The sequence below is a fragment of the Brachionichthys hirsutus genome, chromosome 8, assembly GCF_040956055.1.
Source record: "Brachionichthys hirsutus isolate HB-005 chromosome 8, CSIRO-AGI_Bhir_v1, whole genome shotgun sequence".
Classification (NCBI taxonomy): domain Eukaryota; kingdom Metazoa; phylum Chordata; class Actinopteri; order Lophiiformes; family Brachionichthyidae; genus Brachionichthys; species Brachionichthys hirsutus.
This window is the reverse complement of record NC_090904.1, coordinates 9,126,425-9,141,878: the sequence shown is the minus strand read 5'-3', so window position 1 is coordinate 9,141,878 and position 15,454 is coordinate 9,126,425. Positions and strand designations below refer to the sequence as shown.

General features: G+C 48.7%; 1 protein-coding gene across 1 annotated transcript in view; it reads right to left on the bottom strand.

Moving 5' to 3' along the window:
- The window catches only part of dock3 (dedicator of cytokinesis 3), a 34,520-nt gene that overhangs the window by 8,576 nt on the left and 10,490 nt on the right, over positions 1-15,454 (bottom strand). The window contains exons 6-29 of the mRNA XM_068742098.1: positions 13,078-13,226; positions 12,458-12,542; positions 10,934-10,975; positions 10,198-10,352; positions 8,724-8,805; positions 8,132-8,192; positions 7,884-8,031; positions 7,438-7,526; positions 7,108-7,233; positions 6,718-6,842; positions 6,412-6,574; positions 6,174-6,280; positions 5,717-5,888; positions 5,442-5,539; positions 5,198-5,281; positions 4,831-4,931; positions 4,502-4,583; positions 3,917-4,087; positions 3,153-3,338; positions 2,139-2,331; positions 1,790-1,917; positions 1,450-1,596; positions 954-1,052; positions 6-100 (exon numbers count right to left, since the gene is read on the bottom strand). Of these exons, the coding sequence (XP_068598199.1) occupies positions 6-100; positions 954-1,052; positions 1,450-1,596; positions 1,790-1,917; positions 2,139-2,331; positions 3,153-3,338; positions 3,917-4,087; positions 4,502-4,583; positions 4,831-4,931; positions 5,198-5,281; positions 5,442-5,539; positions 5,717-5,888; positions 6,174-6,280; positions 6,412-6,574; positions 6,718-6,842; positions 7,108-7,233; positions 7,438-7,526; positions 7,884-8,031; positions 8,132-8,192; positions 8,724-8,805; positions 10,198-10,352; positions 10,934-10,975; positions 12,458-12,542; positions 13,078-13,226 (2,888 nt within the window). The remainder of the gene's footprint in view (positions 1-5; positions 101-953; positions 1,053-1,449; positions 1,597-1,789; positions 1,918-2,138; positions 2,332-3,152; positions 3,339-3,916; positions 4,088-4,501; positions 4,584-4,830; positions 4,932-5,197; positions 5,282-5,441; positions 5,540-5,716; positions 5,889-6,173; positions 6,281-6,411; positions 6,575-6,717; positions 6,843-7,107; positions 7,234-7,437; positions 7,527-7,883; positions 8,032-8,131; positions 8,193-8,723; positions 8,806-10,197; positions 10,353-10,933; positions 10,976-12,457; positions 12,543-13,077; positions 13,227-15,454) is intronic.

Here is a 15,454-nt window from a genome sequence, read left to right as displayed (position 1 = left end):
CTTACTTGCTGGTGAGGAGCCTCATGATGTTCCAGTCACGGGGGAAGATACTGAGCTTCATCAGGTTTCTGAACACACACAAGATCTTCAACAAGAACTCCTGAAGACAGAACAAAACGGTCTCATCAGAACACGGCCAGAACCACGACGTGATTATTGGAGGAGTGGTTTCGTGAAGATGAGCGGTAGCCGGTGCCAATTCGGGCTTTTCCCGTTCCTGTTTCATGGAAACCCGTTCAGGAGATTTTGTGTGGTCCATAAACAAAGAAAATCATTAGTTCACAGTTTCCATATATTGATCCAGAAGCCTTGTTTCCTGCTGCTCTGAATCCTGATCCAGTTCTACAAAAAAATCTCCTCAGCACCTCTTTGGCCTCCTTCAAAACGGCCCTAAAAATACACCTTTTAGGGGGACAGAAATGGAGATAGTCATCACGACTCTCTCCAGATCAACTCCTCCCCCCACCCCCTTTTTTTGTCCACCTAAGTTGCACATATTAAGTGTCTTTGTAATTTATTATTATTATAATTTATGGAATTTATTGTCATTCATTGCCATTTTGCATTTGTGGTGTAATTTATTTTAGATTTATTGTTAGTTTGCATCGGTGGTGTAAAATCATTTTATTTTTCTAATGTTACTTTGCATCAATTGAGTAATTGAATATTGGTTTTATTTTTATTTGTATTGTTAAATTTGTATTGTTAATTGTGGATGATTTATGTACTGAGGACTTCCAACGGAAACAAGACCGCAAGGGCTTTTTTGAAATGCTCCTCTTAGACAGGATGTTTGACTGCACTTGTACTGTAATACATGCTACTGTGTGACTCTACTTGTACTCTAACATTCTATCTAATAAATATATTCATCATCATCAGAAATGTTTTGTGAAAAAGGGAATTGTCAAAACAGAACTTTGGCAACGTGGTGCGTTCAGGGCATCTGGTACCTTGAGCTCCTCTTTGCTCTGAAAATGTTCCATCAGGTGTTGGAAGTGGACGTCCGTCATCTGGCGGAGGAGGGACAGGAGGCAGGACACGTACTCTCCCTGCCAATAGGAAACCGGGGACAGACATGTGCGCAAATCACATGGAAGCATTTGGCAAACAGATTATAAACGTTTAGCATGAGCAGAAAACTCGCTTGATGTTTGCATTCATTATAAACGATGCAGGTAAACGTCAGTAAAACCAGGAAGTGCACGTCTGTTAGCTTCCAGATTAGCATCGCTAGCATTTGACTACATTTTCATGCCAACATGATGGATGTCAGAGACGCGGTGGACAAGCTGGCAGACCGTCCTGTCGCCGTCTGTCTACCGGTGAATGCAGAATCTCTCATTGGGACAGATTTTAGTTTGAGTCTGACTTCAGAGCTGTGAAGACAGGTGGAGAGATGGAGGACGGATGGAGGGAGGTGAAGTAGCCGTATTGTTAGTTACTAACGGTGATCTCCGCGGTGCACTGCGGACAGCGTTGACCCCTTACCGCCTCCTGCGATTGGCTCTTGCTCATGATTGACAGCAGGGTCTGCAGGAGGACTTCCAACAGGGACTCCACCATCATCTCCACCTCCTCCTGTACAGACGTGTCCTGGAGGAGGCGAGAGAGAGAGCGGGTGAGACGGAGGGGGGGGACAGGAAGCAGTAGACGCACATACTATGTGCTGCAATGAACAGAGTGGCCTCCAGGGGGAGCGCTAGGCTCCGAGAGTCATTTGTTCCCAACAGCAGATTTATGCAGGAGATACGTAGAGTGTTTTATCAGTGTGTACTGTGTGTGTTACCATGGAGCTGCTCTGGATTATAGAGAATATAGAGCTGAGTATTCCAGAGCAGATCAGCAGCTCCTTCTGCTGCCTCAGGTGGAGATGGATGTGATGCAGGACCACAGGTAGGAGGATCCTCCGAGACTCTGGGCACACGGCAAACAAGACTTAGTGATGCTGAACGAACCCACGTCTGTCCAGCAAGTCTCACCGGTCCCTCCCTTGCTCATTACGTTTCATGGAAGGTGGCTATTTAAAGAAAGTCCTGGACCACATCTAGAAAATACCTGCATTTAATACCCCCCTTAATCTCGATCCACCCCAGAGTTTAATGAGCTCATGAACGGAACAGAAGTCAGAACTTTACCTGGGAAAGAGAAGAGTTTGCTGTCCACTGTTCGGGCTATGGACTGCAGTTTGACCACATCCATGGACTGCCCGATGTGGACCGTGGACGGCATGCTGCCCAGAGTCCCACGAACGAACTCCGCCACCTCTTGCACCGTGAACATCTGCAGCAGCTCGTCAAAGATGGCCGGGAAGGAGTTCAACAGAGCAGCCTGGGGGAGGGGAGGAAGGAGGAGAAGGGTGAGTGAGGAGGCGAGGCGAGGTTCTGCACAGGAGGAAGTTAAAACGAAGAGAGTCAGAGGGAGGTCAATGAGGTTAGCATCCGTGGTTGAAGGGGAGAGACATGACTTCAGTCTGTGATGAGGAAACGGGTGAGTTAGGGTGGACGGGTAGGTCTGACCAGACAATAGGTTCCCGGCCAAAGACACAGCGGGACATGTTGGGAGTTCTGTTTCTGGTAAAGCTGTCCAGCGGTGGACGGGAGACAATGGAAGGATTTATCAGCAGATCAGAAATCCCAGCAAGATTAAAGGGACGGTGCAAAAGGACAGGAAGCGGGTGAGATGTTGTTCCAGAGGAACGACGCTGTTCCATCAACTGGCGGACCCTGCGCCTGATTGGATGTGAGGGTTTTAACATTTGGGCTCCGGGTCTCTGGTTCCAGTTCCAGTTCAAGCAAGGAAAGACAAAATAAACAGTGAAGTGAAAACACTCCATCCTCTCTTGAGTCTATCAAAAACGTCAATTTATCACGAGTCTTTAGGTTTAAAGGGGGTTTTCGAGTTTTAATAGGACTCTTCAGGGTTTGCCGGGATCCTTCAGGGTCTGATGGGGCTCTCTTATATCTAATGACCATAATGAGTGGATGCTTTTGGTGGAAGGTGACAGGAGCAGTGTTTTTCAGACTACTGTGGTTTGTAGACCAGAGGAGTGACTTGGCGGTCAGCGTGGGTCATGTGAGGGGTGTGCGGATGAGCACAGGAGGAGTAAGGACTCTGGGCTTCACACAGGTAACAACCAGGTATCTACTTACTGACAGTGGAGACGGCCGCGGAGCATTGGCGCTCCCGGCCTGAATGCAGTTGGTTTGCCCGCTGCTAGGAACCTGTCCCAGGACAGGGGTCTGAGCTGGGCCTGGGCCAGGTGCTAGTGCTAGGGTAGCAACCGGCCCAATGCCAGGGCTCGGGGCTTGATTTGTACCTGGACAAGGCTGGGAGCCCTGCGGTTATGGGTATGGAGGGAGGAGCCCAGGGGGGTTAATAGGGACCCAAAGAATTGTGGGAGATTGAAGGAGAAAATTAGGGAAGATAAGGAAAGATCCAAGGAACAAGTTGAAAGAAGTACGTTAAAGATTCAGAACAAATCGTCTAAAAGGACAATAATTTAATCTAGAAGCAGATGATGACACAACAAAATCTACTTTAATACAAAGTTAGTTTTTACATGTGAAAGAAGTCGACGACTTCAACAAAAGAATAAAAATTGGTTTGAGTGTCTGAATCATTAGAAATTGGTCCTGTTCCTTTCATCTCTATAGCAACAGGAATTTTGTAGCCACTGTAGCATCGAGCCTGCCTTGTCTAGAGAAGAAGAAGAAACAGCGCCACCACCTGTTGGCCACAGTTCATGCACTTCTGGTTTCATCCTCAGCTTCTAGACAAGGTGAAAATCTCTCAGACTGGTTTAGCTAATACCTAGCATGTTGCTAAGGAAGAACAGATGATGGGTGTTGAGTAGCTCTAGTAAAATGCTAAGCTAACACCATCCAAAACAGCAAGAAGCATTAAAGTCACTCGCCTGCGTGAAGACGAGGGTCTCTGAGTTGCGGCTGTCCAGGCTGAGGACAAAGCGGATCGACTGGAACAGTTCCTGGATGCTGGAGCGGAACTGGTCCTCCTCCATCCCACAGGTGGCCCGGGAGTAAAGGATCCGTGACTGGACGATAAATTTGAACAGGTACTCCAGAGCCTGGGAGCCAGACGGGATCAGACGGACAATTTAAAAATGAATGTTAAATTGGCTATCCTGTCATTCACTCACGAAGGGAATCGGTAAGTGCTGCTGGTACACTAACTTAACTAGTCCTAATTCAGTTTGAAAAGAAGGACGACGTCGGACAGCTGGACGCTGTTGAAAGATCCAGACTCTTTCCTAGAGCCACCTAGTGGTCATTGCTGGTATTGCTCAGTGCCACAAGGGCACTATGTTGTTGGCCAGCTACTAAAATCGCCGTTAAACAGGTCACAGTCGCGTCACCTCAGCATCTGACTCCTCCTATAGATCCGACCGCCGCCACCACCAATACCGACTCGCACAGACCAGACAGTTGTGACATCAGCAGAACTCCCTGAGGTCCTGATTGGACGAGAGCTTCAGTCTTACCCTCATTGCTTCCTGAATGTGGTCCTGTCGGACCACCTCTGCGGAGCGGTCCATGTACCACTTCAGACAGCGGATCAGCTCCCTGAAACGACACGGCGACTGTTAGCATGAGATCAGAAGACGTCGCTAAATAATGAGCGACAGCTAAAGATCTGCACCGGCGTCAGAGGTCAGCCAAATTCAAAATTCATCCACATAAATTAGAAAGAGAATACGCCTGAGACGATACTGAAGGTTCTGAACACACACCTGTGCTAACCTTTTTAAAGGGGCGTGTGTGTGTGTGTGCGTGCGTGTGTGTGGCTACCGCTAACAGGCTGAGCACTGACTTGTAAGCCAACGCGCCGGCAAAGTGCTTCTGGATGTAGGTGTCCATCACCGGCCTGAAGTGGTAATATTTACTGTCCCTGAGCAGGTTGATGATGAACACCTGAAAGGCAGACAGAGGTGAAGATGCAGATGCAGGAACCGTCCAATCAGAGGCTTCGTTTGCAGCATTTTGAGAATATGGTGTGTCAGGTGTGTACAGATATCAATGTTCATCGCTGTTCAGGTCAGATTTTTATCACGTTCCTTCAACCTGGTGAAGTGAACGCAGCTTTTAACCAGCCAGGAACAAACCAGTCAGCCTGTCCTTTATGCGGGACTGTTGTGGACCGGGTTGGACGGACACTTTTCCTGTCTGTCTTCACGTACCAATAACTGGAACACCAGAGGTCCATATTTATCAGTGTTGTCATCCAGGATGGAGAACAGTGTGTCCAGAATGTCTTGGAGAAACTTTCAAACACACACATACACAAGTTTATTAATTATGCCATAAAACATTGATTTCTTTTTTAGCTTTAACTGCTTTGAAGGGTTTTAACTCCTTTTCCTAGCATCGTAGGAGCTTTTCCAGACTTAACTTTTCATGTAATAATCATTCCAGGTTTTTCACCTTCACTATCTCCTCGCCGCTGACGTGTCGCAGCCGGCCTAGGATGTCCATGACCCGGTCCGGATGGGCCTTCCACTTGAGCAGGGCCAGGAGGTCCACTGGAGGACAGCAGATCCAGTAAGAAGAAACGAGATGAGCTAACATGTGGCTAACAGCAGTTAGCAAGACTTCACTGGATGGATGAACACACGGAGTGAATCTCCATCGCTTGTATTCATCACTGAACAAACAGGCCCCGCCCTCACACCTTCTGGCCAATCGGATCAGCCGCGTACCGTTCTGGGTGAGCTTGGTGGAGGACAGCTGTGTGGAGATCCAGAACGTCTCCTTGGCGCTGCGCTGGAAGACCAGGCCGGAGGGGATGCTGGGACAGCTGCTGAAGTCGTTTTTACAGCAGGGCAGGCCCAGGTAGAGGGCGTGGTTACTGAAGGTGGTGTTCTCGTCACACTGAGCACAAAGAACGGTTGCTGATATTTAATTCTATTTAACTGGACATCGATCTTTGGGGTTAGGGATGTCCTGCCTCCGAAACAGCAGCTGATCATCTGCGTAAAGCGTTACACGGCACAGCATGGTGGCGCTACACACACCATAAATGATGCTAATAGCATTTAGCAGCGCCATCAAAGCAGAAGGAACGGGAACATGCCGTGAAAGCCGCTTTGGATTCATGGCGAGACAGTTAACGAGTGAGCAGACGTGATGACATCATCATGAGACATCGGGTCGGACCTTGTAAACGTAGAGTTCGTGGCTCTCGTCTGACAGCGTCGTCCCGTCCTCCCTCATCAGAGGAGTGAAGGCAAAACCAATAAGCTTCTTCTCTCCTTTGTCCTTCGCTGCAGAGACAAGAAAGAACCAAAGAGTGAAAACAACAGACACAACTAAAACTGGACAAACAGACTGAACAAAACCAGGACCGCGTGACTGCGCGTTCTAAAAACAGTGCCGGTAGCAGTGGGGTTCTCACTGGAACAGTGTCGGAACTCGAAGCGTAGGTGGGAACCTCTGAAGCGGTCGATGGGAATCGGCAGTTTGATGACCTCACTCCATCGAGGGCTGTTGTTGTGATACAGGACGAAGGAGCGGTGGTCCGGGACGTTGGGCTCACCGGAACCCGGACTGATGCAGTCCTGTAGAGACGGGACAGGAATCAGCTCCCAGAAGCCCGGTTTCAGTTCTGGGTTCAAATGATGCCGTTTACATCATGACCCAAAAATGTCCAGACAGCAACAGAGGTTCTGTTGGGGAATGGACGGCGGCGCCGCTACCGGACCTTGAGGATCTCCCCATCGGCGTAGAGCACATAAACTGTGACTTCGATGTTCTTCTGGACGCTCTTCCCGCCTCTCTCAAAGTCACCTCGCTCCAGGGTCAGGTAGAGGTCGTTTCGGATGTCACCTGAGATTAACCCAGACAAACCCGGTTAGATCCAGACGGGTATCTGGATCGCTCAAGGAATTCAATGGATCAAAGTTAGACCAAGACCCATCTTCAGATTTGTATTCATCCAGATCCATCCAGGAGTTTTTCTGACCCAGCTGAGTTTCATTATTTTTAACATGTTTTTTAACATTTCATCCTGAAGTTCTTCCTGTTGAGATTCTCATCCCATAATAGATGAAGTGAACACCTGGCGTCGTCGTGGGTTACGTGTCGGACTCACCCGGCATGATGACATCTGGGAAGCCCAGTTTGCGGGTGATGGCCACCCCCCGGCTGAAGATGAGGGGGTTCTCCCGGCGGACCTGGTCCATGTCGCCCCTCAGCAGCTGCAGGGAGATGATCAGACCTGCAGCAATGGAGGAGAGGAGTTTAGGAGCAAGAGGAGAGGAGAGAGGGGTAATCCTGCCTGAGGTAACACGGCAGTGACTCTCTGACCCGGGGGGGGGGAATATTCTAGGTTTCTTTCCTGCTGGGAATCAGGATTGGGCCTTAGACCAGAATAAATGTGACCAGCCGATTTCAACCTTTAGACGAGCTGCATCCGTCCTACCGTAGGAGGTGCTGGGAGCCGTGTATTTGGTGCTGGACTTGCGGATGATGTTCTCGTGGATCTGGTACCACTCGTACTCATTGTTGCACCTGAGACATCAAAGGATAGTAGAAAGAATCAAAGATGATTCAGGTCATGAGAGTCACGACAGAAGCACTAAACAAAACGTCATCTGTGCGTCATGTCTGACGCGATGAGAAGCAGGGAGGAGGTGCAAACACCCATGATGCATCAGCAGGAGTTCGGCTGAGGTGAGTCACAAGCCGTTACATCATGCTGTGACCGTGAGCCTCCTGCTGGCGACTCTTTACACGCTTCAGCAGAGAGGAGTCCCTCATGTCAGAGGAGAAAGCCGGGAGCGTCTGCAGCTCGTGGAGTGAGAGGTCAGGGTGAGAGGAGGTGAGGAAGAGAGGAGGTCAGGATCCAAACCGCCTTAACTAACTCACGTGTAGACTTTCAGGACAAAGTCCTTCTCCTCCTTCAGCTCCGAGATGGTCTGCAGGACGTCGCTCATGGCGAGGACAGCGCAGCCGTAGGGACGGCGGTACTGGACGTGAGGAGGACCCTTCCTACTGTCGTTCAGCAGCATGCGACCTGCAGCGGAGATTGCACCGATGAACAACAAAGCACCCCGTCTGGGCCGGAGACAATAATCACAGGTGATGCTGTGACAACATAGTGGTGTCAGTCTCACCTGTTCTGATGACCTGGGAGATGATGTACAGGTCTCGCTTCATGTCTTTGTTGCTCAAGTCCTGAAGAAACATCCCAGGGTTCAAACACAGAACAGAAGAAGCCAGGTTAACGTTCAAAATCAGGATGTATGCAGGACGCTGGCTCTTGGTAGGATGTATGTCGGATGCTGGATCTTGGTAGGATAACGGTAGGATGTATGTAGGACGGTACTGGTTAATGTTTCATCACTGAATTCTTATTATTTAATGTAGATAGAAGGATAATTCCTTTTAAGCAGCAGCTTTCATTGCTACATTAATCACTGCTCTATGTCAATATGATGCAGAGCACGAGATGTAAAACAGGAGAAAGTGGTTAAATCCAGAGTAAACACAGTGAGGCGACGTCTGCCCGCGGGCCGGCGCCTCACGCCGCTCTGTGTCTCTGACTCCAACACTCGTTCTGCTGCCAGAGCAAACAGGACAGGCTTTCCTCCAAACAGCCTCAGACTAACAGAGCAGTAAAGCCCCATCTGTTGGGGACGGATGCTGCCCGATCCAGGACGAGTGGTTTTACCGCCGGCCTCCAGGGGGCACTGCATCCTCCCCTACCGTGAAGAGGGCACACAGCCGGTCCAACTTCTCCGGGTTTTTCGGTCCTCCGTTCTTGTTCAGCCTCACCATGAACTTCTCACTGAAAAGCACAAATGCAATGGCCGTCTTTAGAGTAAATGCCTGTGACCTTTGACCTCTGAGGGATTCACAGAGGTCGGTCCGGTCTGAGGATGACGCCACCATTTAGAAAATAGCTTCCCCTATCTCTCACGTTTCGTCCTTCCACAGGTGACGGGGGCATTTTAAATACCGGATTTAGTCTCTGGGGTTGGGGGGGGGGGGGTCGGGTTACAGCTGGGCTTCACTGCTTTCTCAAGTTGACATTTGTGACTTGAGTCCAAGTCATGTGACTTGAGTCCGCGCCTCCCTGTGACGTCATCAGACATTTGTCTGGATGATGTTTGCGTTCTAGTTTCAAACGACTCCCGTGACCCGCAAAGCAGAAGACAATGGATGGACGGAGGACGAGCACGCCCCTTGACGGCGTTATCAGGAACAATAACGCACGTCTGCGTCTGATTGGACGCAGGAGGCGCAGACGTTCATTGATTAGATCGAGAGGCTTCGCTTTCATTAATTTCATCAATTTGTCCTCCTTTAGTTTAGTTATTTATGGTTATTTATAAACATCTCGGAAAACTACCCGAGACCACCTGGTTTATGTTTCCCTCACACACACACACACACACAGCAGTCGCCATTCCTGAGCATTGTGGTCGCTTCAGTAATCAATAATTGATGAGAGATCATTATGGAGGGGGTCATGCATTATTCACTGCAGCTGCGGGGGGGGAACTATTTGTGCAGAGAGAAGAAATAATCTCAAACTGCTAATAATTAAGGAGAAAATGTCAAGATGCAATATTTAGCGTTTCTGTGATGTGAAAATAAACAACAGGAACTTTAATCTGTGACTTTAAGAGTTCTATTAGCGAAGAACGCATCATTCTAGTGTCACAACACGGTAGTACTGCAGTAATCGCCCTGTAGGACAAGGTCTCTGTCCTTATTGATCTGACATTATATATTAAATAAAGTTCCTTATCTTTATGTAAACTTACGTTTCTTATCTTTTATCTTCGTCACATCAAAAGTAGAAACTAATCACTAATTTATATCCTGATAAAATATTTACATTCATGTTTAAATATCTAATCCTGTCTTTCTGCAAATGATACGAGTGTAATATCCAGTTTATATTCAATATATGACCATGAATATAAAGTACAATTAAATAAATACTGTAAGGGAAGTTGTTTCTTGCCTACGTCTCCAAAGTTCTGCTCTTGTGGGACAAGTTGGGTTCTGTCTTTCCACCATCAGATGATGTATTTATTTGGATGCGACTGATTTGGACTTTCAACAGAACCATCAATAAATAGACAGCGGGACCTTCACTGAAGGAAATCCAGGACTTGAGATTCATTGAGACCTGCTGGGAGGAAGAACCCGGCCCTCGTCTTCGTCCTACCTGATCGTCTTCCCCTCCCTCAGGTCGTACAGAGAGAAGAAGATGTCCGTGTCTTCTCCCACGCTGTTGTAGGTGAAGCTCTTCAGGTTGACCAGTAGGTGGTGTGCTACCGGAACTCGGCACGGCTCGCCGTGTCGCTGCCGGTTGGCGTCGCCCTGGAAACCCGTGGAGAAAACAAGCATGGAGGGGAAAACTGATTATTGCACGATCCAGAAAGAACCAGCAAATCAGGATCAAGATGTAATTTATGGATCGCAACCATCGCCACCCATCAAACACTATTTCTAGGTTGAATTTGGTAACCATGGCAATGAGTCATCAGTATATAGCATAGCCACAGATCCAATGTGTAGAAAGGAGGAAAGGAAACGTAATGTTTATACGCTTTTAAATCCAGTCTGGTTTAGCTTCTGATGATACATTTCATAAGAAGGATCACCATGACAACCACAACTCTATGAATAATGTATTCTTCCACAGTCTGATGAAAATAAACTGATATAACAAAAATTCGACTCTAGGTGTTTTGTCGGGGGGTGATTTTAGTAGATAATCCAAAATCCTGATTCTAATCTGACTACTAATCTGTACTAATCTATAATTTATCTGCTTACAATGAAGAAAATCCAGGAAAAAATAAAGTCTGCGGATCTTCAAACTAAAAAACTGGTGTTTATTATATCCAGACAGGATATGAGTGAGTCAGGTGTACCCAGAATGCACTGCAGCACCTCACCTGTATGGTACTCTGCTGTACATTGTGTCTGCTGGACAGATGCTGCAGAAGAAGAAAGACATGAAATCAGATGTTAGTACCACCGCCACCTACAGGTAGCTGAGATAATGCAACGTCAGAGTCACTCAGCGGATTCACGCATCTGTGGAAGGCGGTAGGTTTTATCTGGACCAGAATCAGATCCAAATCCCGGAAAACTCAAACTGCTGGGGACGAACATGGAGCTCCCGAAGCGATTTCACTCTTGTTGTTCGTTCGCGTGTTAAACTGAAGGACAGATCTGCACTGAGATCTGCTAAATCATCTGGACAGTTTTGTTTGACTTTTTGACTTTTTCTGCAGTTATGTAAATTTATTGCAGAAAATATATGTAATGTTGAGTTTTCTTCAGGTCAACCTTTTCTGAGAGACAAACAGAAGAATAAAATAAATCACAGTTTAAATTAAATCGTCATTTGTTCCCGTTTTTCTCATTAGACCGCGTCTAAACATCTAAACAGCCATTATAGATGAAATGTTTGCTTCTCTTTTTCCACGACTGCCATCCATCAACTTCACTTTATCTCTCTCTCTTCTTCCACTCATCCCGTTCCCAAATCCGTCTCTAGGCAACGGAACAAAGTGGGAATCACTGACTGCAGTGTTTGATTGGTACAGCTCGGCTATTTAAAGCAGCATCGATGCAAGAACACAGAACCGGGAACTCTGCTCCACGCCGGCGCGAAGCAGCGGCCGGATCGTTGCATTCAACAGGGAATCTGATGACGATGGACGGATCCCGAATCCATGCCATCAGGAAAAGCACTCGGAGCGCACAGACCTCCTCCAAGCAGCTCGTCCCCCTCCTAACTGGATCTACACCGTCCACATGGTGATCTGGATCAGCACCAAAATGTTCTAGATTGTTCTTGGTATCTTTATACACCAACCAGGAAAAGTCAAAGTGAATCAGAGTTGATGTGCATTTTTAACTTTCTTGAATCCATAAATGGGTTTTAATGTTAAAATAACTTCATTCTGGATCAGAACCAGAATTTTCATGATGGTTCATATCGGACCCCTTTATGACTGAATGCATCGGATTATTTTTTTTACGTAAATGTAAAAATCCAGATGTTTTGTATCCACACTATCCGGATTGCTGTCAGAATTTAATGGATCTAAGTTAGACTAAGACCCATCTTCAGATTGTTATTGAGACAGAAACAGAACCTCCTTGGTGGAGGCAATGATGTGTCAAAAGACAAGCAACACATTTGCTTGTAAATCAGCGGATCACCAGCAAATGGCGATCAGCATGAAATGAATTGATTAGATAATAATCAGGTAGGTAGACTCCAGTAGAACCGTGACCCGCAAGCCGGATAAATGGATGGGTGGATGAATACTCAGGTAGGACGCCCGCCCCAAACAGCGCTGACCCATCGGACCTGAAAGGTCCCGCTACTAAACCTGATCTAATCTGGGATTACTGGGCGTTTACTGGGACCCACTCAGGTCGTCTCCCCCACATAGAGGTCTCACCATCTTATAAAGGTCCGACACGCTCATCTGGTCTTCATCCACCGTCTCAAAGTCCTTCCGCGGTACCAGGTCCAGACCCAGGTGTCTGAGGAGAGACAGACGGGAACCTTCAGTCTAAAAACCTGAACTACAATGAAGTCGTAAAAGAAAGACATTAAAAAGAAGATTAGCAGCTAGCAGCTAGCAGCTATTAGCGGTCAGCATTGGAGTGCAAATAAACAAAGGTGGAGCAGAGACAGATCAATAGAGAGAAACCTATCCTCCAACACACACACACACACACTCTAGACTAAAATCATTTAGATGTGGTCTCCATGGAGACGGTTCCTCAGGATTACTTTCTGTTCAATCAATCTCATCATCCTCCAGCAGACCGATGATGGCCTTCCTCTTCCTCATCTGCAGTTAAAGGAAGATGAGAGACGGAGGACACCCGTCTCTCTCACCTGTCTCTCTCGCCCGTCTCTCTCACCCGTCAGTCTTATAGAAACCATGAAGGGACAGGAAGTGAACTTGACATTACAGTCGTGATGATTTAATTGACTGTTTATTTATTTATTGATCCAGTGAGGTGTAATATGTGTGTGTGTGTGTGTGTGTGTGTGTGTGTGGTTTCTCACTCGTTGCCCCAGTCCAATCTAACGGTGATGTGTTTCTTGACGTCCCGGCTCTGGTCCTGAGTCAGGTGACCCGACAGCAGCTGCCTCCTCAGGTCGATCAGCTCCATCATCACGTGTCGGACCTTGTAGAACAGATCCACCTTGTGTCTCTGGGGGACAGACAGCGGGACGGGCGTTAGACTCCACCTGTCCTATTTCTGACATCAAGAGGACTGAGATAAGGTGGGTGTGTTTCACAGAGTCCTGGACCCAGAATCTGTTCCTCATAGCAGCAATGACAATCTAGTCCTGCAGACGGTTTCCTCTAAGACAGAAAGAAGGTCACAAACTGCCCTCGAGCATCAGCTGAGCAGCAACAGGACATGCACCCCCCCCAGCCCCCCCCCCCCCCATGTGGTGATGCATACCTGCGTCGGTAGCCTGTACAGTGTACACGCATGCAGGTCGCGCACGCACCTGGATGCCTGCATACAGATGGTGATGCATTAATAATGAAACACCACCCGGTGATGCATTCACAGTCTCTCCTCTACAGGACATTACAGCACCGAAGGTCAGTGGACACGAGACGTGTTCAGGAGGAGCAGGGGGAGAGTGTTCGCTAGCCATGCTACGCTAACGTCCCACCGACTGTGTGTTAGAGACAGAAGCAGGTGAGTGTTCGTTCAGACTGATTTCATCACCTCCAAAGAGCAGATCTAGCAGTCTTCGTGAAACATCCAAGAAATATGGAGGTAGAACAAACCCAAGGCGAGTCCCATCTAGCAGGTGATTATGACCTTTGACCTCCTCCGAGTCTGGCACCATCAGTGCAGATGGAGGAACTGGATCAGAGGAACAGCAGAGAACTTGCCCGTCTCCTCCGGGTGGACGAGTTCTCCAACCGCCTCCTCTGGACTCGCTCCTCCTCTCCTACTGCCGAATCCTCCAGAAAGAGGACAGCTGGTCTTGAACGACTCCTGTCCCGACTTTCATCTGTCGGTGGTGGACCGGACGCCGTTTAACGTCCAGAACATGAAACACACCGGATAAGATTCGATCCGACAGCCCCAACATCTAACGGGACATTTCCAACACCTCTTTTCCATCGGCAGCGTCCTGCTCCGTCTTCACACCTCACCTTCACACGGCTCCACTGGAGGGTCAGATGAAAGCCACAGGAGGCGCCACCGGGTCTGGCGCCCTGCTAAAGCGACGAGGCGCTTTATCGTAATGTCGTAAACGTAAAACTGATTGCGTCCAATAAGCTCCCAGCTCCGACAGGATGAGTCACCACGGCACCGCCTCCAAATCCGGGGTGACGCTCGCAGCCTCCGATCCGTTAGGGAACGTCCTGCTTCATTTTCACGCCCGTCAGCCTGAAGCCAGAGGAGAATCAGCAGGGAGTACAAGCACAGCGCCTCCGATTCTCCTCCGCTCGCCTTCCCGCAGGAGGACCGACGGAAGAGGAGGTGAAATCCGTCCGAACGGGTTCAAGCGCTCAACGACGCCTTTAAATCGAGGTCAGCGGGACAAGGAGGTCACGACAACGACATCAGCCGACTGTAACGACTGCTCGATCATTTTAGCCACTGGCGTCTTCCACTCAACATCCCATAATACTGCGTCTGACGCAACCATTCCGGCGTGATCTTAGCGACCTGCACCTCCTGGACCGGACCGGACCGGACCGTCCGACGCGCTAACACACAGAAGCAACAGTTTGAACACAACATCAGATCGCCTGGACGCCGTTATCCTTCGCACATTCCTGGACGTCATGGCGACCTAACTAATAAACAGATTTACATTGCTTTCTCGCATTTTCTGCTGATACAACAACAACAGCCGGCCTCGTCACCATGGTAACAACAGGTGACTCACCGAGACGAACAGATGACGACGCACTTACTGACTACGGATAAAGAGATGCCGGCGGAGACGTCACGCAGCTGGAGGACGGACACCCTTATCTCCTGACAGGTGGAGGACAGCAGCTGCTTCCAGGTGATGGAGGACGAGTCCCCTCCCTTCCTGTCCTCTCCGATGCTCTGACTCCTCCAGCCCGCTCAGCGACTTGAGATGGACTGGAGAAACGCCACCTCCCTCTCTCTGCGTACGTCTCCCCGTCATCCTCTGACCTGCTCCCAGTCTCCGTCTTCATCATCATCATCATCATCATCATTGTCATCCCCTCTCTCTCTCTCCACCACCCACCCACGGGACAGTCTGCAGCAGAGAGCTGCTGTCCAACCGGAGACGTGGACGCTAAAGATAGAGACACACCGCCGACGTCTGACGGTCCACCCGCGGCCCACAGGGAGTCCCACGCAGGAAGACACGAGGGTGATGTGGAAGACAGGGTGGAAGAGACACACAGACGTCCAGATGGATGGAG